This window comes from Alosa pseudoharengus, unplaced genomic scaffold (genome assembly GCF_046254945.1).
Source record: "Alosa pseudoharengus isolate Yale_2024_CS ecotype anadromous, Long Island Sound unplaced genomic scaffold, YU_APseudo_1.1 YU_APseudo_1.1_scf_7, whole genome shotgun sequence".
Taxonomy (NCBI): domain Eukaryota; kingdom Metazoa; phylum Chordata; class Actinopteri; order Clupeiformes; family Clupeidae; genus Alosa; species Alosa pseudoharengus.
In genome coordinates, this window is record NW_027468859.1 from 39375763 (window position 1) to 39397368 (window position 21606).

The following is a 21606-nucleotide window of genomic DNA, read 5'->3' on the forward strand; positions in this document are numbered from 1 at the left end:
TGGTCTACAACATCAACCAGACCACGGTCAGCCTGGAGTGGAGCCCCCCGGCGGACTCGGGCGGACGCAACGACGTCACCTACCGGATTATCTGCCGGCGCTGCAGCTGGGAGCCCGAGGAGTGCGTGGCGTGCAGCGGCGGCGTGGGCTACTCTCCGCAGCAGGCGGGACTCGTGGACACCTACGTCACCATCAGCGACCTGCTGGCGCACGCCAACTACACCTTCGAGGTGGAGGCCGTCAACGGCGTGTCTGACCTCAGCCGCACCCAGAGGCTGTTTGCCGCCGTCAGCATCACCACCAGCCAAGCAGGTAGGAGGGGAGTGGGGGTGGGGTGGGGTGGGGGTGGTGGAGTTTTGTAATTGGTCCTCTGAGCTGTTTTTGTTGTTCCACTCTCATGTTTCTCTTAATGATGTGCTCCTTTATTTATTTTGCAAAAGTCTCTGATGGTGTGTCTGTTGAAGCGCTGCTGAGAGAGCGTTTTTTGTAAAGAGGCATTCATTTTCATCGGGCGCAGAGCTTGGTTTCACTGATTTCTATGTGTTCCTTGGCTTGAGGCTACGTGCTTTGAAAGCATTGCATGAATTACTTGGTGGGATAATTTGACAAATTATTTGGCGGCGCCTTTATAGCTATTCATAATTTGCAGTTGGATATTTTTTTAATGCAGTGGTTGGCTCTACTGTGTCCCCTGTGTAAGGAGCAAGATTCCTGCAGAAGCAACCATCAGCTCTGAGAAATGATAGTCACCTGTCCTCAGCATCAATTCACAAATGACAGACTGACATTTCCCTGGATGGCTCCCTCAATGTGTGGAAAATATATTACAGACCCTCAAAGTCAGATATATCAAGTACGTAGCGAATAATTGTAGATGGAGTAGCCTTATCTCCCCGCCAGCAAACATTGCGGTGAGCATTGCTCCCAGTCCCACCATGGGAGACCATGCGTATCGCTCACTCTCCAGGGAGCTCCCCCCATAATTGAAATGTTGTATCCTTGGCAGCACTCTGCTGCAGAAGGCAAAGTAGACCTTTTCTTTTAATGAACCATTTCTATGGAGCCACTAAACAAGATCTCTCTTTCATGCTCAAGCATCCATGAAATGCGATTTGCCTTAAAGTGCATACTGACTATGGTCATTAATAGAGGGTCGCCTCCACCGATGGCCTCCGTGCCATGTCGACAGCATGCTTTATACTGTCAAATGAAGGCTTTACAGCCATGGGACACAAACGGCTCTCTAGTGGTTGGAAATATGTGTCTATTATTAAGCTAACTGCTGCAGCTTGGCCCCTTAGGAGACTGACGCTCGCTCGTATACCTCATCATGCTTGTAGAAAACAGGGGAATTGGCGGATATAAACGTCATAGCTTCTCAGTATTGGCGTATCTGGCAGTCTCTTCCTCAATCTGCCGTCAGGTCATAGGCGGAAGGGAAGGGATAATTGTAGGCAGAGAGCAGCCAGAATGTAGGATGAGCTGCCGAGGATGATGTATGCTCAGTGACACGGCGTATGACAGAGACACACTGGATGGTGCTAAGGGTTGCTTTGGCAAGGACAAAAGGACACATCGGAAGGGGACAGAGAGAAGGAGGGGGGGTTGGTACCACAATATGTTCTTATTGGAAATGATAATTCACTCTGCTGTTCTGGGAACAGCACCTGAAGGAAGCTGCTGCGTCAGTTGCCGTGTTTCATTGAAGATCAGTCCACTGAGAATTATTTTTGGTGTAAAGCTAAACACTAAGCTTTAAGAAAATATATGCTCATCTTTTAGCAGAATAACATGTTACAAGACTACAGCTTACTGTTTTAACAGCAGAAAGGCCTTGTTGCCTCAGCGCCTGATGTTTCAGGCTTCTGGTCTGGAGCAAATAAGTAGTAACCCTCATTATTGCCAGACCTCATGTTTATACTTTTCCCCTCTAAAACATTGTGCTGCATTAATAAACCTTTTAAGGCCTGAAGAGACAGTCTGGAGCAAGCGCTAGTAAGGAGAAGGGAGCGCTCCAGAGATCTGTGTCCCCATGGCATGATAATCAGTGTGTGGTACAGAGGGTGTTGATGGTGTGTGTCGTAGGGGAGTATTAAGTGTGTGTATGTGTGTGTGTCTGAGTGTGTGTGGGAGTGGGTGGGTGTGTGTTGTCTGGGGAGGGAGGTGTGTCGAGCGTGCGCTGCATGAATGCAGCGGGTTGTGCATCTGATGAGGAATTCACACCTCACCTAATTATACAGATGGAAGTGTCTTGGGTGAGACGTGTAGCAGGAAAGGTGCTGAGTACTTATTGTTCCCTGAAACCTAATTACGGCTCAACTCTGGCTTAAATGAGTTTAAATGGTGATGCTTTTAGAATGGCAGGATCATCATCTCATGTGTGTGTGTGTGTGTGTTTGTCTGTGTCTTCTGTCGACATTCATCTCCCATGATGACTGTGAGTTTGTGTGATCTTGGCGGATATTACATGGGAAGTTTGGTGGAGTGCATTTCAATCAGTGCTCCTTTGTCACTCGACGACTCGAAAGAGCGGCTCTGGACACCGCGCTTTGTTCACGCTCTCATGCAGCGTGCTTGTAAACAAGGCACTTTGTCCTTCCAAAAGGCCCGTGAGTGGGAATTTCTTATGGAAGAACTATTAATATTTATTCAAGGGCGCATTTGCTTTTCCAGCCCAAATACCCTTGGTGGAGCGGAGTGCAGAAATAGGATTGGCCTCAGCAGCTCACGGCAGGCTCGGCCGCTCTGTGTCAGACGGGAGGAGGCTGTTCAGGTGCAAAAACAGCACGCGGCAAAAGCCACGTAATAAAGAGGGCGGATGAGTTGCCGTGGAAATGGATTTTAATGCCAAATGCACATGTTGTGCAAAGGCTACGCTCAGGCTGTGCACTCAGAGCAGGATTTTTTTGGCAGAAAAGCCCTGGTGCGGCGATCAGGGAGTTCAAGTGTGTGATTTGTAATCCACTTTGCGAAAGGCCTCATTTATATCTGAAATGCATTATGGGGGATGTATTATTTATATATATTTCAAGTAAATTTTTCTGAAACGGCAACTTGAACTTCCTTCTGCTCCTTGCCAGCTGTGCTGTAGGCCTGAAAGGGAAGCTACCTTTCATCTACACTGTCACACAACAGATCAAACTGAAGTTCATTTTGAACTATTTATAGGTTAATCTTCATTCATTTTCTATAGTACTTCCTTCTTAAAAGGAGAGCTGCATGCGTGAGGATATTTAACCATACAAGAGGAAACTAGGTGTTCCTTTGGCTACCTTTTTTAGTTGATGGGAAAAAAAGAATTAGCACGCCTGAATGTAGACTAAGTATTTCACTTTGATGTGAAAAGCCACTGCACCTTGCTGTGCGTCAGAAACCAATAACATTGAAAACACCTTGCTCCCGACAGTCTGTCATAGCTGCTATTGTCTGCCTTTTTTTCTCTGTAGTCATTTGCATTGAGGATGCACCAGGGTGGATTTTCTGGTCTGATAACAATAAAAGAAGTTTCCACTGTTATGCACCATTGATGTGTGCTGAGCTCATATATACGATGCTAAATATATATTTGTCACTGAAAAAAGCCAATGAAATGCTTCTCCAATGGTTTGTGTTACCCCTGGTCTTAAGAGAGATTTATGGGCTGTTTTTGAAGTCGTCAAAGACCGCCAATGCCCTGCACCCTTCATTTGTCATTGAACTGATTTACAGCTGCTCAAACATGCAGACTTGTAACACCATAGAGTAGACCATGACTGGTATGCATAGTGAGATCAAGTTCAACATATTGTTTTCCATAGTGGACAACTGGAAACTTTGAATGTTTTAAAGGTGTCTTGCTAAAGGATTCACAGCAATAGTGTGATATATTTAAATGTTTTAAAGGTGTCTTGCTAAAGGATTCACAGCAATAGTGTGATAGATTTGAATGTTTTAAAGGTGTCTTGCTAAAGGACAATAGTGTGATAGATTTGAGGGACAGGGAGACTGTAGATGCCCAGTGTGATTTTCAAGTTAAAAAAAACATCCCTCAGTAGAGTGTCTATTTGTGTGTGTGTGTGTGTGTGGGAGTGTTTGTGTGTGTGGTCTTACATTACTTGACTCTTTTCTTCCTCTTTCTCTTTTCTCTCTCTCCTTTTTAAACGTCACCCAACACAGCAGCTGTAATTTGATGATAGCTGGACCAAACAGTGATATTCCGCAGGCGCCGTAAAGCGATGGTGGTCTCACCAGGCGCAGGCTTTCAGCACTTAACCTGTAGCTTTCTCGCAAATGCCTCCCGATTTGTCTGTCACACAATCCGTCAGCAATGAATAATTTTCATGGAAGGTGCACTTTAATTACTTTCCCATTTAAATGGCATTATCGTGCCCTATCTAGGTAATTAATCTCCCCAAGTATCCTGTTTCAGCCCTTTATTGCTGGCAGACGTGGCCCCCAAATCCCCCTGAATCTTGTGTGCTTGAGCGAGCACCAGCTCACAGCAGCCCCTGTTCCCGTTTTCCCCTTGACTTGGTCCCTATCGCGTGGAGTGGACAGGCTGTGGCGGAGGCCCTCGCAGAGGAAACCGGGGGCTTTAAGGGCGTCACGCTCCCTTGTCCATGCGGCGGCCGCTCACCCAGCTCTGCCCGTCTGTGCGGGACACGGGAGTTTGGAGGCCTGTTAACGACAGATTTGTCACCCACCAATGAATGTCGCCGGGAAATATGACAAATTTTATCCTCCTTCCTGTTAATATGTCTGATAATTCTGCTGAAAAGGAGATGGGTTTCTTTGACCATTTTATTTTATTTATTTATTTCACAGACCATCTGTGTGTGTGTCTGTGTCTGTGTCTGTGTCTGTGTGTGCGTGCGTGTCTGTGTGTGTGTGAGAGAGACAAGGGTATGTATATGTGTGAGGGAGGGCTTGGCTTTGGTGTTTGTTGTACAGAGCGTGATTAAGTTTGTGTGTTTGTGGGACGTGTTAGCATGACTCTCATTTGATACACACTTGTGAAAGCTGTAACTTTTATGATTAGGCCGCCTGTGCCTCTGCTGGGAGTCTGTCGGAGTTGAAAGACAATTCTGCCTCTGATTCAGTTTCATCTCTCAGCCAGCCTCTCTGCTCTCCTGATGAGGACACGCACACTCACTCAATTATTTAGACGCCTGTGAAGCAGCAAGCAAGTTCCCAAAGTTTTCCACGACTAAATCCATTGTTACAGGCAGCAAAAAAAAAATATATAAATTAAAGAAAATGCTGAAATGGAGATGTGGCCCTTTGAGGGGAGGCTTACCTCATGTACCCAATCTCCCATACCCGCTTTAGAGCTTTGATTCCCTGAAATTTAAAGTAGAGGCTAAAATTCACCATTATGTAACCAATAACCACCCACCATTATGTCTTGCTGAATGTGAGAGAACCAATGGACTATGTAGGCGTCCCTAAGATGTTAAGAAATATTATGCGGAATGGAAAAGAATTAATTTTGAGCTTGGCGGGTCATTGTCCATGGTGTTTGAGTGACAGACGCTAATTGGAGGAGTCTGTCTGGGTAATCCAGGTGAGAGGCATGATAAATAACAGCATGGGAACCCGGGAACAATGCACCGGTAATGAAAATATACCTGATGGCCAGGCAGCTTTTGTCCAGTGTCGCTTAGAAATGAATGAAAAAGAATGATTGTGGGAGAGATAAAGTGTTTTTTCAGCCCACTATTATGCTGTTGTTTTCCACCTGGCTATTTTCACATTGATTACTTTGTTTTTAAAGAGGATATTTGGTATAAAATCATTAGTCCTCCTGTGCTCGATATTTCGAAAAAATATTCTCAAATTTGTGAATGCATTGTTTAGTGATATTTTTGAACTGTGATTTGTGTTTTCAGACAGTCTGTCTCGAGAGACTATTGTAAAGCTCACATGAGCTCTGAGCTGTCTGACCATGGTATGCAGAGCCTGCCCTCTTTACTGCCCTTGTGTGACTGATGGCACAGTAAACCTGTCTACCAATCTGTCTGTCTCTCCTGCTCTCCTTCTCTTCCACCTCCTCTCTCTCTCTCTCTCTCTCTCTCTCTCTCTCTCTCTCTCTCTCCCCTCCATCCCTGAGTGACGGGTCCCACGCTTAAGACTGAACCTGCAGCAGATTGTCACCACTGCACAAACGTGTTTCATTTCCTGTCAGGGGGAAAGTCACCCTGAGTAATAAGGCCCAAATGGTGATGCATGTCATAGGTAGCTGATAGTGGCTAAGACCCCATGAACACACACTGGTCAGCCATAACTCTATTCTCAAGGCGCTGGTGGCATGCTATTTGAGAGGACTGTTTTCTTTTTCTTTTTTACAAAACAGCTGTGGTGTTTGGGGAGATCTTGTAACCCAGTATATTTGAGTTGCTGTGACAGGTAGAGATGTAAGTGCCAGGTCCTGGGCAGCAGCACCAGCAGTTTAATGCTAGAGTAATGCTAGAGATATTTGATATCTTGCCACAGTCTATTTCAGCTTGTCACAATATCTCCAGTGTACAATACTGTATGTCTATGCTCACACAACTGCACTCTTCTCAGGTTCCAGCATTTGATGCAGCCCAGTAAAGCCATAGCTCCAAAACAGCTTAGACTAATAGACTTATTTTGCACCAAAAAAAAAAAAATAATCCAATTTTGTTAGGAATTTGTGTGTTTTGGTTTTGAACTCGTGTTTAAGCGTCTTGTGTAATGTGCTACTTTTTTGTCACGAGAAAGCGATGGGAAAAAAGTGATTCTTTTCATTCGCTCATTGTCTCATCAACATACTGTCTCCTGTGGTGAGGAGAACTAATTATGTCTTCAGCCCCCCTGGTTCACCCTCCCTCTCCTTCCTCACATCATCACACATATAAATAATCAGGAGTTCCAGTCACGACCGGCTCTGCCATGGGGGGAGCACCAGAGGAACCCAGACAGAGAAAAAAAGGGCTCACTCGGAGCTTCAGTGGTTATTGCTAACCTCTCAACCCCTGGAAGGTGTTGCGTCAAAACGCCTTAGCCTCGGCCTCAAGTTGTCGCGTGCACCTGCTAGCTTTCCTCAGCGTCGGCCCTCGCCTCGCGCGCTGACAGCGTCCCGGTGCTAATGCCTTTTTATCAAAGCCCGGGGAATATATGACTGCCATCTGGTACCTTGCTTTTCATGGCACCGTGTAAAACAACAGTAAAAAGATTATGGCGTCCACAGAGGGTGTGTGAGAACTCACTTTTGAGCAGATGGAAGCCACATCTGGCCTGAGAATGTTGGTGAGGGTTGTGGAGGAGGCTGAGACTGGAGGGAGAGAAATGGTTGTGTGCTTTGTAAAGTCCCTGGCTTCCGCATCTCCCGCTCCCTGCTGATCCATCAGGGCCTTGGTACGGTGAAGTCATTAGTAGATTGAAAGGCTTTTGTTAATTCCCAGGCCAGTTGGGCCCTTTCTCTGTGTTTGCATTGAGCTTTCAAAAGTATGTTTATTGTGTACGTGTTTGAGATGGGACTTTCATCAGGGCAAATGTAAGAGTGAAGAATTTAATTGGATGACCAACCTTGTACATGTCTTTTAGTGCAAACCGTCTGGAGGGGGTTGTTTTAAGATTGTTCTCGCTTGTGTGGTTCTTTCAAAAGTCCATTCTAAAGCCTATTTTTCCTCTGACAGGGACAACTCATCTGAAAGAATAACTCAAGTAAACCAAATCATTGATCTCCAGCAATCTGTAGAGAAAATCACACTCGACAACAGCAAACACCTGCAATTCAACAATAAGAGAAAAGTGCAAGGGGAGAGAGAATAAAACATCACCACATTTTCTATTTTGCAATAAATTCTTTACAGAAAAAGGGCAACAAAACAACGGCCAAGACTGTAACACCTGTATTTCAACAATAAGAGAAAAGCACAGCAAAGAGAGAATAGAACATCACCAAATTCTCTATTTTGCAAGACATTTTTTACAGAAAAAGGGCAGCAAAACTTTTACCAAACACTGAATGCAAAGCAAATGATTAGAGACATTTAAAGTAAGAAGCATGCATTATGGAATCAATGCACTGTATCCTCAAAGACCAGGTGTTATGTCTACACATCATAGAGACAATGGTTGACAGACATGTGCTCCTGTAATGTCTGGACAGGATATACCATATGATCGTCTTCCTTATAGACACAAAGCTCTGTTGTCAGTGTTTTTTTTGGAATGGAATGGAATTCAAATTAAGCTTTGAAGGCTACATATCCTTTGAGAAGACAGTAATTAAATTCTTTGAGTTTGTCGTGAGTTGCCCTACCTTGGCTAGCCGCATGCCAGAAGTGTTGTCATATTTAGTGCGGCAGTGAAGGCACCTCTTGACACATGCTCAGCTCTAGCCTGTGGGCTGTGGTGTGGACACCCTGTCTGAAGTAAACCACTGAGCTGTGTCCTGCTGCAGGCTCCTCTGCTGTCCCTCCACAGCATGGACAGTGGCAGACCGATCCTGGAGCTGCGTCGGCAGATAGATACATCATCTGGCATTGTTTTAGAGCATTTTTACATTGTGAGATAATCCGTCTTTCCATTTGTCAATAGCTGTTAGTTTGACAGAATGGACGCATGTGGATAAGAGTGCAATAAGGGAGAGAAAGGGCCACTCACTATTCTGCTTGATGTGAGCCCATGATGAATATTGACAGAGCCATCAGCACATGAGCTTGGGCTGCTCTGGCTGCATGGCTGGCAACAGGTGTCAGGGTGGGGGCCACACAGTGGGTCTGCATCAGGTGCTACTTTTGCAACCTCCAGCTAACAGAGAGCAACTCCATGTAAATTGAATGAAAGCTCCTGTATTTACATAATAATAAGGCAACATACTCCAATTAACTGGGTAGCCAGTAGACGTGGAAACTCTAAGGAAGCCTGCTCAGTGACACAAAGAGAGGCAAACGCGGCTGTCTGCCAGTGTGTATTGGGTAATTGGTAAAGGGGGTTGGGGGGGAAACCGCAACGCCCTGAAAGCAAACGATTGTCCAGCCCTCCCACTTAGTGTTAAGCCTCTGCCCTAATGTCTCAAGGAGGAAAACGCGCCAATTACTGTAGTGCTAAATCACACGGCTCCTTAGACCCAACAACACCTGGCTAGTTACACATGACCTGGCTCTGCACTCTGTCGATAGGCTGAGAAGGCAGATATGTGTGTGCATCAGGAAGATGTCTAGCGCCCACGCCGCCTCTGATCTAGAATGCGCATTGTGCCTGGCAGACATGGGGAGAGGGATATGGATTTGAATAGCTGTTCTTCACTTTAATGGTGAGGATTTAAGGCAATTGAACCTACAAGACAAAGAACAGGATGGAGGGGCTTTTGTAAATGGCGCTGTTTGATTAATGACAATTGTGTTAGAGCCGAGCATTTTAAGAGACAACACAATTAAAAGTGCTTCAAGAAATTGACTACTGATTAGTACCATGTGGAGGCTGTGGATTTTATTTGACTGGGAGCAGATATTTACTTAAGTGATGGACCTGGCTTCCTGTTCTTTTTTCTACATACAGTATGCTCACATGAGTAAAAACAGGTTTGATGAGTTGCCGGACATATATTACCTATCTTCTTTGAATTAAAGAAAGAAAGGGAGAAACGGAGTGAAGACTTCATTTTTGTGCGCCTGGCTGAGCTCCAAACTTTAATCAGGCCCAACTTCAAAGCGTCTGCCAGGCTCTCTGTTTGGCTCTAACGTTTCAATACTTTCCATTCGCTCTGGCTCTTTCATGCTTTCAGAGGGAGAGCGATTCGTCTGCTCAGGCTAGCTAAGTTTTATTGGACCATTCCTTGGGTTTGTCATTATCAGGAACTTCTAATAACCCAGTCACAAAGCCATACAAAAATATTGCTTTGATCCTGAATTAGAAAACATTACCCAGGTAATAGAGCAATTACAAAAAACGTGCCTTCAGTGATTACTTAATGGCGCATCGTTTGCGACCAAATCCGTATTTATTTCACACACATTTCTCTGTTCTTTCTGTAGTGCTTTGCAATCAAACACAATTAAAGTAATTGGCCTGACCTTTTGTGACAGTCTGTGTTTATGGGCTAATAGTCGTATGCTGTTCATGGGATACACAGCTGTTTCTTCATCTATGGCTCTTATCAGCGCGCTCTCTTATGAGACACGGCCTAACATATTGGATGCTCTTTTGCTGCAAATAAAAGCAATCTTCTGAAATGGTCAAATATCTCCTTATCTCTGCGTTATTTGTACCATGTCTTCCTTACTTTAATTAATACAAATGAATGATCAATGAACCATGGAACAGAGAAATTTGATCAGCTGTTTATTTCACCCAGTAATAATATAGCAAGTAATCTCTGATTCTCCCATCGTTGCACAGAAATCTTTCTATAAATATCTGAAAACGCTCCAGTTTAATATTTACTTTTTATGATTGATACAAGGATATCTGTGTAAAATGAATGCATTAATATGTGAAATGCACTATTACACTGGGGATTATAGCGATCTGTAAACATTCTACATCGTTGTGAGAAGATAATCCTTATTTAAAACTCCATATTGATGTATAAGATCAACAGAGGAATCATAATAACCTGGAAACAGAGCAGGCTGAGCTATAGAGAATTGTATAGCACCTGTGTCTATACTAACTGGGCCAAACTACTATGTCATTAACGTGGTTGTAGTGCAGACATCAAAGGGCACTGTATTTAGAGCAATACACTTACTTCCTCTGTTCAGAGTTCTTTCCATATCTACCAACCCCCATGACATGAGACAGCATTACGGTTGTGTCATTTAACAAAACAACAGTAAAGCGGATTAGGCACTCCCATGTCAGGGAATAAGGCTAGCCTCTTTATTTGATCTGCTGCATGTTATCCTGATCACGCTTCACTTAGAGGCAGATTGGGAAAAGAGACTCCTCATCCAGTCAATCATAGTGAAAGGGGAGTTACATGTGGAAAGGTTGGCAGATGTGTTGTGTGTGTGTGTGTGTGTGTGTGTGTGTGTGTGTCTGTGTCTGTGTGTGTGTGTGTGTGTGTGTGTATGAGGGGAGTCAAAGGACACAGAGAGCCTCTCCTTTGTGTCCACTAGTGAAAGTCTCGGTTGTGTGGAGTTTGGCCCTGGTGACCTGAGAGAGGCCATTGTTTTAGCAGGTAGCATATCACTCAACGCAGCTCAGGTTGCACACATTTGAAATCACCAACCGATTCCTGGGCGGGGTGGAAAAAAAAAGAAAAGCTCAGAGAATAATCAGCCTTTTCACATGGCATTCAGCTCTCCCCCAGCTCTGGGCTGGGAACGGAGGAGTCCGATGAGCTTGATGCATGGCAAAGAGCTTTCAGCACACACACCTAACAATAAATCCTCATTACAAGGGGGAGCAACACTGACTGTGATCGGCAATGAGGTGTGGAAATCAGCTTGGTTGCCTTCAAGAAAGAAAAGATCCCAACAAGAGCCAAAGTCTTTCATCTGGTGATAAAGAAAACCCTTTTAGGATGAGTCATTTTGGACCTGTAAAAACAACAGCGTTGCATTACTCATCTGAGACTGTCCGAACCTGCAGAGATGATGCAGAGTCGCTTCTCGCTTATCATGGCTTTTTATTAGCAGCTTGTTGTTGCTCATGTCAGTGGAGGAAGGTGTGGAAAGTACCTTCTGCGTGAGCTCAGGCTCGTTTCCTGCACTGATGGTTGCTTCCATGTCCTCTCATTTTAGTCGGTCTGTAATGAAGACGTCAAGTCTCGATGAGACAGATGAATGATTGGGCGGCTCACTGATGGTGACAGATGCAACCAAACAAACAGAGCGCTGAAGTGACTAAGGAGACCTTGCGCAAGAGCAGCTGCCGCAGTCTGGCCTCTGCAGAGCTCCACGTTTAGGCTGGAGTGTCTGGAAGCTGTGTTACTCATCATGAGGGCTGCTAGCAATTGTAACAACCAGGGGAGTGCCTCGTGCCTCGAGAGTTGATCATACACACACACACACAGACACACACACACACACACACACACATGCACACATCAGTTTGTTATTATTATTATTTTAAAAGCTTCCTCCTCTCAACGTGTACAGCTGTGGGGATGCCACTCACTCTGATGGGCATGGCTGCCTGTCACGCTGCAATGAGTCAGGCAACGCCCACTCTTGGGTTCCTGCATTCCCATGTAAGGTCATTATGGCCCTCGGCAGCCGCGGGGCCTTGGCGAGGTGTGGAAGTGTGAGGGGGTTACCTCAGCCGTGGCAGAGCCAGAGGTGCAGTGAGGTGTTTTCTGGTGTTTCTGGTCGGTCAGGCTTTATTGGGTTTCGCGGTGTTTGTGAGTGCGGCGATGCGTGGCGCTGAGAGTGACCGTGTGGCGGTGACCTCCGGCGGCCCAGCTCACCTGCGCCACAATAGGCAGTCATTTAAAGTGGGGGGCCGTTGCCATGGGCAACGCAAACCTGGCTGAGCCAAAAAGAAATAGCATAGGCTTTTTTTTTTCCCGCCTCATGTTTTGTTTTGGCTGCCATCTGAGCTGTTTTTCATTTTGTGTTTTGTCTGGCCTGGGCCAAAATTCAAGGGTTTGTTGAACAAGACCAGCTCCGCTCTCGTCTCTCATCTCTTTCCTGCTTTCTGATGCCAATTTCTACCACAATGGAGCATGTCCACGCCTTTGCAGATGTGCCCCCCGTCTGACAAATGATTGCATTGTGCCGGGCCAAATGAAAAATCACCAAACACGCATGCAGATCACACACACATGCACACACACACACACACACACACACAAATAAAATAAACTATCTTTTAAATGCTTGCTTTTGTCCAACATAATGTTTAATGTGCTTATCGCAGCAAGGTATGCAGTCGTAAGCCCTAACCGTGAATATGTTGTCCTCATCAAAACAAAACACACAGCTGTCCAAGCTGATTTGTTTGGCTTCGGGGGTTGCACCCCTTCGAGGATGAGCAGTGATCCATTTTCCAGCTTTGATTTGCGAGTGCTGATGCATCGAGGGCTCGTTGTTTCACAGCTGAAATCAGCGCTCGCGAGCTACTCAAGAGAGCGCTGCAAATTACAGGACAGGCTGTAGGGTCTCTGGATAGGAGTCTGCCTCCGTGGAAGTTGTCCAAGTTTGTGATTAAAGAGCATATGAGGTTTGATTAATGTGATCATCTCTGTGATGACAGAGGTATTTCAGTAATAAATGGATGTTTAGGATGCCAACCCAGAGTGATCATTTGCTCCCTTGGTTTCTGTGGAACAGTTTAGCTGTATTAATACAAAATTTTAATATCCCCCAGCAGTGCTTTGCCAGACATATGATTTATTCGCTGCTGATAAAGGAATCGTAGCCTGGGCACGGAGGCCTGCCTCTGGAGGGACACTGCGATAAGTGGCCTTGGATGCCTGAGAAATCCCCAAATAATAGTAGTGTTTGCAGTCTTTGACCTCAGACCACCCTGGAGTTTAAAGCTTTTTTTGTGAATAATCTACCATGGGTGTGTTTGTATGTACTCTACGTGAGTGCGTGTGTGTGTGTGTGTGTGTGTGTGTGTGTGTGTGTGTGTGTGTGTGTGAGGGAGAGAGAAAGAAAGAGAGAGAGAGAGACTCCAAAGGCTTAAGGATATACTTTGACATTTAATAGAAATGAGAAGGTTCAGGTCCTCTTGGCTGGTTAGCAGCTCCTGTGAATAGCTACAGTCACAAAGCGAGGCTTCAGAGCCCTGACATCGCATCCAGACCTTCCTGTTATTAAGATAAAGTCACCGGGTAAGCAAACACACATATGTGTGCTTAGGCCCGCCTTGTATCTGGAAAGACACATCTTGTAGCAGCTCGTAGCAGAAAGGTCACTGAGAGGAGCGATAAGCAAAGCCAGGCGCGGGCTAAATTACAGAGAGCCCCAGGATTTGCATTTCTCATCTGGTTTATGTCTCCTTTAGCTTTGAGTATTCGCTGTGACATTCGACGTGTGGGGAGGTAGTTCAAAATCACCATTCTGAAATGGCTCGGAAGAAAGGAATTGGAGCTGGCACGGTTCATTTTTATGACTTCATACATTCACCAGCCCTCTCCAGTATACAGACACAAATACTCATATGCAATTTGCACTGTAATATCAGTAGATCTCAGGAAATTCTGCAATTAGGTGCGTATACATGGCACCGTCTCCCCTCGAGAGAGCTAATGCTTTGATTAAGTGGGCTCGGACTGAGAACTGACTGAGCAAATCTTGGAGATTTATTTACAAATCCTCCGAGCTTTACCTCAGTTTCTGACCTTGTCATTTGTTCCAGAACGACCTCCCGGAAAACACGGCTGTGTTTTGTAGAATTTATATATTTCTCTTCCTCTTGTCGACTTGTGTTTATTGTCGGTGAAATTTTGATTGCTTGTAAAAGTCAACAAAAGCCCATAGTTGGCAGCGCTTGAAATGTATTATATGAGACTGAGCTTTGTCCTTCCCAGTGGGAACAGTGGAGAATTTGAGCTCAATGTAAATGAGCTGTGGGGTATGTTGTTTAAAATGATGATGTTATGAAATTTAAAGAGAGCGCATGTCTCCTCTGCGCAGCATCCATTTCATGGAAGTAACCTTGCTTGAATAGCCAGTGTGTATACGTTAAACGCCACATATTTTATTGTCTCTTTTATAGCACCAGATGATTTTAGTGTAACTTAAAGATATGTTGAAGAAAAGAAACAGAAACAGAAATGTAATCTGATTTTTTTTCTCTTGCTGTTTTATGTACAGCTCATGCAGTGTTACCTACAAGCACAACAGACATGTCACAATTGAATTGGCTTGTATTGATAATATACAATATAATGACACATATTGTGGATAATGCTTTGCATGCATCCCAAATGGAGACACAGTTTTACAGATGGGGCTGTAGTGGGGCGGTCCTGACTGTGTTTGGATTAAATGATGGCAGGCTCCCAGCCCAATTCCCTAATTTGGATCCTGACACAAAACAGTGGAGTGGGTTTCCTGTGAGTGGAGGCCCCGCTGGTTAAACAATTATGGGCCAGAGATGACCAGTGATTAGTGTCTCTGTTACAGTCCTGAAGACCATTCAGAGCTGATGACTGAGTTCGCAGCATGGGACGACAGCCCAGGTTAAAAAGAACTCGGTCCCCATGCAGCCATGCGTAGGGGCAGCCATGCGCAATGCTCATGTCAGCCAATGTACCATGAAGAGGTGGCCAGCCCCTTCGCCATTTCCTTAACCAAATGAACAAGAGAAATCAGCAGCTCAGACTCAGAGATGTAATATTTTTGACCAGTGTCTACTTTTTCCATCTGCTCATTGAAACAACACTAATGATCCCTCCAGTAGTGGTGATGGAAGGCTAAATGCAAAGATACCCCATAAATGCAGGGTGCCTGTATCATACCAGGGTCTGCACTGTTAGTTAACCTGTGTTGAGCTGTAGCACTAAATATGCCAGCCTCTAAAGTTTCCAAAGCCATATCATCTATTAGTATGAGGGAAATTTTATTTTCCTGTTTTTTTAGTGTGTAATACTCCTGGGGAAACGTACGGTAGAGGATAGACTAAGCCCCCGATGAAAACATATTTATTGAAAAAAGATTAAAGGACTAAAACGGCTTTGACGTGAAGATAATGATGTGAGACTGATATGTCCTAGCACTGATGGGTTGCCAGTGCTGAATGATTAGATTTGTATTAATCATCAGCACATCAGCCTGAAAGGTGTCAGCTCTCATATGAGCCCAAGACTCTCCTTGAAATCACCGTTATTATTCAATTAAACTGAAGTATGGCCTTCATTCTGACCTCTCTCTTGAGTGACCAGGGGTCAGAAATCTTGTCTTGTCAGTCATCTCTTCAGAAGTTCTGGGCTCTAGCCTCTCGTGCACTGCCTCATGAGCAAGGACTTTTTAACAGCAAATGGACCTCATGCATATTTAATGCTGATTAAATCACACTTAATGGTACAAGTAGTTGTGAAGCACTTCCATAAATGAAACCCAGGTATGGGCTCAGAATATTTTTTCACTCTTTGAAAGATGCTTTACTGCAAAGCCTACATCAGTTTGCTGAATGAAAGTATTATTAAGTCCAGAACAGATTTTGTCAGCATTGGTCAATTCTAGTGTGTCCCTCCCCTGACTTTAACTGAAGCTGACAAAGCTCTCAGTGGTGGTGGCCTGGGATTTTTTATTTATTTTATTTTTTTTTCAGTCTGGTGTTTGCCTGAGCACAGCGGACAGGAATAGTGGCAGGCCAGGGAGTATGAGCCTTGTCACACCCATTCTCCCAGTCCCCCTCACATTCATCACATAGCGGCCCTATCATCATCTACGCGCTTTATTTTCTGACTCACTGCTCCTCTAGCTGGCTATACGTGGCAGAGTGGCTGTTCCAGCGGCTCCCTTCTTTATGTGCGCTCCCAGTGTGCCATCCGCTGAGTGATTGAAAATCCCCTCTCCGCTTGCCAGGCCGCTCGCGCAGCTTCCCGCTCGGACGGCTCTCCAGTCGGAGCGGCGTGGAGAAAGCGAAGGATAACAATGAGGAAGCGCACGCGCGTCCGTCGGCTCCTCGGCTGGCCGCTACTCTCGCGCGCTCTCCTCCCGCGGGCACTGCCAGCGTTTAACAAGCGCCCGCCTCTCTTCCTCCTTGTTTTTTTTTTTCTCTCCTTTATCCCCCCGTACGGAGTCACAATGTCAAATGGAAGCAGAGGAGATTACGTCATGCCTCGTTAGCGTCCGGCCCGAGAGCGCACTGTCGCCGATTCTGATGTTTTCATGGAGATCTGGAAAAGACGTCTGCGAGAGGCCACAGGCTATTAAAAGTTGAGTGTGCAGGCAAAGTGGATCATAAATATCAAAAAATTCTGGTAACAACTGGATGAAATTAAGACAACTCCCAGTGCATGTTGGTCGTCTGACATGTTTCCTGTACTATACATCAAACACGTGCTATTAATAGCCCAGAGCCTTCAAACCATCACTGCAATCCCTTTTTTGGCATTGTCAGTTTTTTAAAACCATATTCAGGCTGTAAAGAATAGTCCTTGTAATCTACCTCTTTAGAGTGATTTAAATACAAGTGAGGAGCTATCCCACTTAATATACAGTTAAGCTTCTGACTAATCTTGTGTTTCCACACGATGGGTGGAAGGAAGACATGGGCACTGAGATTCCAAACTTGACTTGAGTAGTTTGGTAATTAAAAAATGAGCTTATATCCTCTACTTCACAGGCCATGCAGAGGAGCCCAAAAAGCAGATTATATAATGAGCTGACATTTCCCTGCTACATTTTCTGTAGAAAGAGGACCAACTAGCTGACAAAGTGGAGAGGATATTAAAAGTCTTTGCTTAATGTATTCATAATGTATTCCAAAGCAGTGGCATGATAGAGCGAGGGTTCTGAATGAATTAGCTTTACAGAGGAGAGGTGTTGGGGTCACTAATAGGTTGTTTAATATTGCGGAATGATTGCACAAATGCTTCTTCCCCAAACAGTTACTTTAAGACAGGCATAACAATTATACAATTTTCTGGTACACTAAGCCCCTCAGGTATGTTAAAAGTGTCTGCGCGCGAGGTCTGGTCTCCACAATGTTAAGTATGTCATTAGTGGCTGGTCTAGGGTCTTCACTAAATAATCCACAGGGGAGAGACAGGAAGTCGCTGAAATGGGCATTGACTATGGAGTCCATAATAATACTGAACCCAGGTCATCTTTCTCACCAATTTTAAATTTGAACTTATTCTGGGCCTCTATCCACCGTCTGGTTCAATTATTTTTCTTCTTATGGTCTGTGGAGTATTTCTGCTCATAATGTTTAAGTGCAAATACAAGACTGATTTGGTGATCTGACTGAGAGTGGAGGCAGTAAGTGAAGTTGACAGCAAGAAGTGAGAACTAGACCCTCCGACCTCTTGAGAGTATTTGGGTATTTCAAGTATTTGCACATTGTGATTCATCAACACAATGAGTTGTTGGTACCTGGCACTGGTGGGGAAGTCTGGGAGAATGAGCCTGGAGCTTAGAACAGATCCTCTAAACATCCGTGTCCCAGTCACAAACACAAGGGGACACGCAGTCCTGGTTAAGTGTGTCGCTCTCTTTCTTTCTCTCTTTCTTTTTTCTTTCTTTCTTTCTGTCTTTGCTTTTCATTCTCTTTCTTTCTCTATTTCTTTGTTTGTTTGTTTTTCTTTGATTTTAATTCTCTTTCTGTCTTTCTACTCCCCCCGACTCTCTCTCTCACACACACACACACACACACACACACACACACACACACACACACACACACACACGCACACACACACACACACACACACACACACACACACACACACACACACACACACACATCATTTCAGTCTCTTTGTTTTCTCCGGTTCTCTCTGGCCTTCCCATCACTCTGCCTCTCTTGTGACCAGAAGGTGTGTGGCCTTCAGACAGCCATCCAAGAGCTCTCAAACAAACTGGCAGCATTGTCAGGTGACAGACAGCAACATGTAGAGACGGCCAATTACTGCCAGCACAAGTGTTTTCATCTGTACCAATGTCATTTTAAATTGCAGATCCTACACCCATTGCCCAAGTCCTTGGTGGGTAATTGACACTTGGTGCATACAATGAATTTGGATAGGCAATGGAAGCAAGTGCCAGCACTAAACTGCTCAAAGCTCAGGCATCTTTGGCAGTTGTACATTCAGACGCAGGCGTTGTATAAGATTCAGCTTTTCAAATGGGGAGCTTGTCAACAGGAGAAGACAAGCAAGGAGAGAGAAAGAGACAGAGAGAGAGAGAGAGGGAGAGAGAAAGAGAGAGGGGGGGATTGTCTAGGGGTGTACTGCTTAGGATACAGCACTGTACTGTTTTAGTTGGATTACGCGGTAGATGTCAAAACATGGCTGACTGTTGAAGTCTCTGGTGTTTCCTGGCGTATGCATTACTGTCAGGGCCGCGGACGACCACTAATGAGGATTTAATCCAGCCAGAGTCATTAGTGTGGGGTCATCTTAGAAACAAATCTGAGGTCAGTTCATGTCATGACCACACCGCTCAGCTCCCTACGGGTCATTAAGCATGACATGAAGACATCATCCGTCCATTCAGCCTCCAGCAGACCCAAACCCCACAAGAGAATGGACACTTTTTTTTCCCGCCCAGCGAGCACTGCTCTGTGTCTCAACAGATAGCTTTGTAGGGTGGACGCTCTCTAATGGCCCAGAGGACATGGCCAACTCTCCTTTCTCCATGGACTTTTCCGTTGTAATGTTAAACCGGAGATTGTAATATGTAGCTAGAGAATGTGGCCTGTAATTATTTCAGAAGTGGAGAAAAGAGCATGCTATCCCTCCAGCCCTCGTTCTGTCTGAAAGCCTCTGCCAACATGTTACATAGTGGCCGTGTGCATGGGACTAAATGGTTTCAAATGACTGGATTTTCAACAATTAGCTTGTCAAAGCACACTACTCGGCATGCATAATGATAATAGTTTGTGAGGCACCGTGATACAGGTACACGGTGAAGCTAACTTTTGAAAATGCAAACAGATAATTGTCATACAAGAAACTATCGCACTGGGGTTACAGGTACACATCTCTGTAAAAAGGCTTTTCCTGAATGCATCTGTCATGAGGGAGAATAAGTGCTGCCTGCTCCACTACCGGCGTCAGAATTAATTTGCCTTAATTGTCATTCATAGCCCACACATTGCAGTTTTACACTGGCTGGGATAATGCTATCTTCCGCTGTTTGCACTGTAATTGAAATTTCCATTATAAGGCGTAAACCCTGAGAGGCAGCCGTGTGAATATTCATCAGATTGTCAGGAGGGGATGGGGGGGGTGGGGTGGGGTGGCGGGGGGGTTGCGGGGGTGGGTGGCGTGCGTTGTTGGGGGTCTGTTTATGGCGGAGTCGCGGCTGGCTCGGTATGGGGCTGATTGGTCCTGCTGACTGTCTCGGGCTCGGGTGGCTGGGCAGGAGCGGCTAGCTTGGCAGGCTCCTATTGACGAGCGCCGTCTCTTGTGTTGTTCCAACAGCCCCGTCACAGGTCAGCGAGGTCATCAAGGAGAGTGTCCAGCAGCGGAGCATCCAGCTCTCCTGGCTGGAGCCCCAGCAGCCCAACGGAGTCATCACCGAGTACGAGATCAAGTACTACGAGAAGGTGAGTAGCTGCCCTCACATTAATGTGAGACTAGGCGTGTGTGAAGGAGTGTTTGGCTTGTACTTGCATGTTTTGTTGCGTGTGTTTGTGTGCAAGAGCAAGTCTGTTTTTCCAGATCCCCTTCCCCCCCGCAGGATTCTCTTTCGCCCTGTTTTTGCCAACCTGTCATTGTGCAGTCCATGTCAGTCCTCCGGAGAGAAAGACTATACCAGCTGCAGAAAACATACTCTTCATTCTGTTACTGCAATGCACACTGAGACACTCATAAGATTTTAATTAGTCATTGCTCCTTCACCCTCTCCCAGCTCATACACACACACACACACACACACCAGCCCACACACACACACCAGGTCCCACAGTCAGCTTGTTTCTCAAGTAGACTCACAGCGGCATTGTACAGCAGAGTGCTGCCACGCTTACAGATGTACGGATGGAGGCGAGACTCCGTGGATAGTCAGGGAGAGGGGTTGCTGGTTTGCACTTGAAATCAAAAGACCTGCTGCTCGCCCTTTTTGGCTGGAGCCTCGGGCCCCAGGGACTCAGCCTACTGTGTCATGTACTGTGGCTGTAGTCCGCCCAGCTGTAAAATTGGAAACAAGCATGACTTCACTCCACAGAGGTTTGAGTACGCCATTTGGGTTTTGCTGGACAAATGTCTTACAGATGAAATACACAGTGTTTTTACGGTGGTTACCTGTGGCAGCAAACAAGTTTACTACGGCTGTATGTCTTACTTGTCCTGTTGGTAAAGGGAGATGTTTTGTTCACTATTTCTTTACTTAAGTTGCAAGTGAATGAGAGAATCATATTGTTTTTTTTGTTTTTTTTATCTGCTGAAGCACCATTGATTTAAAACTTTGTTTCTTGCTTAAGGTGAATCTTTGCAAAAGTTTCTCCCAAAAAAAGGTATATGTGCTGCTGTATATCATATTTCTTCCTCTTTTCCTTTGAAAAGGATCAGAAGGATCGCATCTACTCCACGGTGAAATCAAAGTCAACATCAGCTACAGTAAACAACCTGAAGCCAAGCACAGCATACGTGTTTCAGATCCGGGCATTCACCGCCGCGGGTTATGGCACCTTTGGGCCGCGTCTAGAGGTCACCACGAAAGAAGAGCCAGCAGGTACTTTCAGAACAACACAAAAAAACAAAAAACATTTCTATTATATTTAATAGATATCATCATTGTTTTTTTTATAAATGTACATTTTCACAGTGAGACACTAGCCTGGATAAACAAATAATGTGAAATCTCAGCAGTATGCAAATGCTAGTGGTCTTTAGCTACTAAAATTATTCTAAATGGGAAACAATTCAACCTGAATGTGTCATTGTTTCAAATGAAGGGCACCGACATTTCCATGTGGGACTATTAAGCCCACTTTCTGAAACACTAGAACTGCTCATGCAGGGCTCCCAAAAATAGAAGCAGTCCGTTCGCGCTCCCCTCCCCAGAAGGACGAGAAAGGGGTTAT

At 45.2% G+C, this 21606-nt stretch overlaps 1 protein-coding gene across 3 annotated transcripts in view; it reads left to right on the forward strand.

Moving 5' to 3' along the window:
• epha7 (eph receptor A7) overlaps positions 1 to 21606 on the forward strand; it is a 54062-nt gene that overhangs the window by 20921 nt on the left and 11535 nt on the right. For all 3 annotated transcript variants that reach the window (XM_076271687.1, XM_076271685.1, XM_076271686.1), the window contains exons 5-7: positions 1 to 312; positions 20003 to 20127; positions 21086 to 21254. The exon at positions 1 to 312 is cut by the window's left edge and continues 24 nt beyond it. In XM_076271687.1, the coding sequence (XP_076127802.1) occupies positions 1 to 312; positions 20003 to 20127; positions 21086 to 21254 (606 nt within the window). The remainder of the gene's footprint in view (positions 313 to 20002; positions 20128 to 21085; positions 21255 to 21606) is intronic.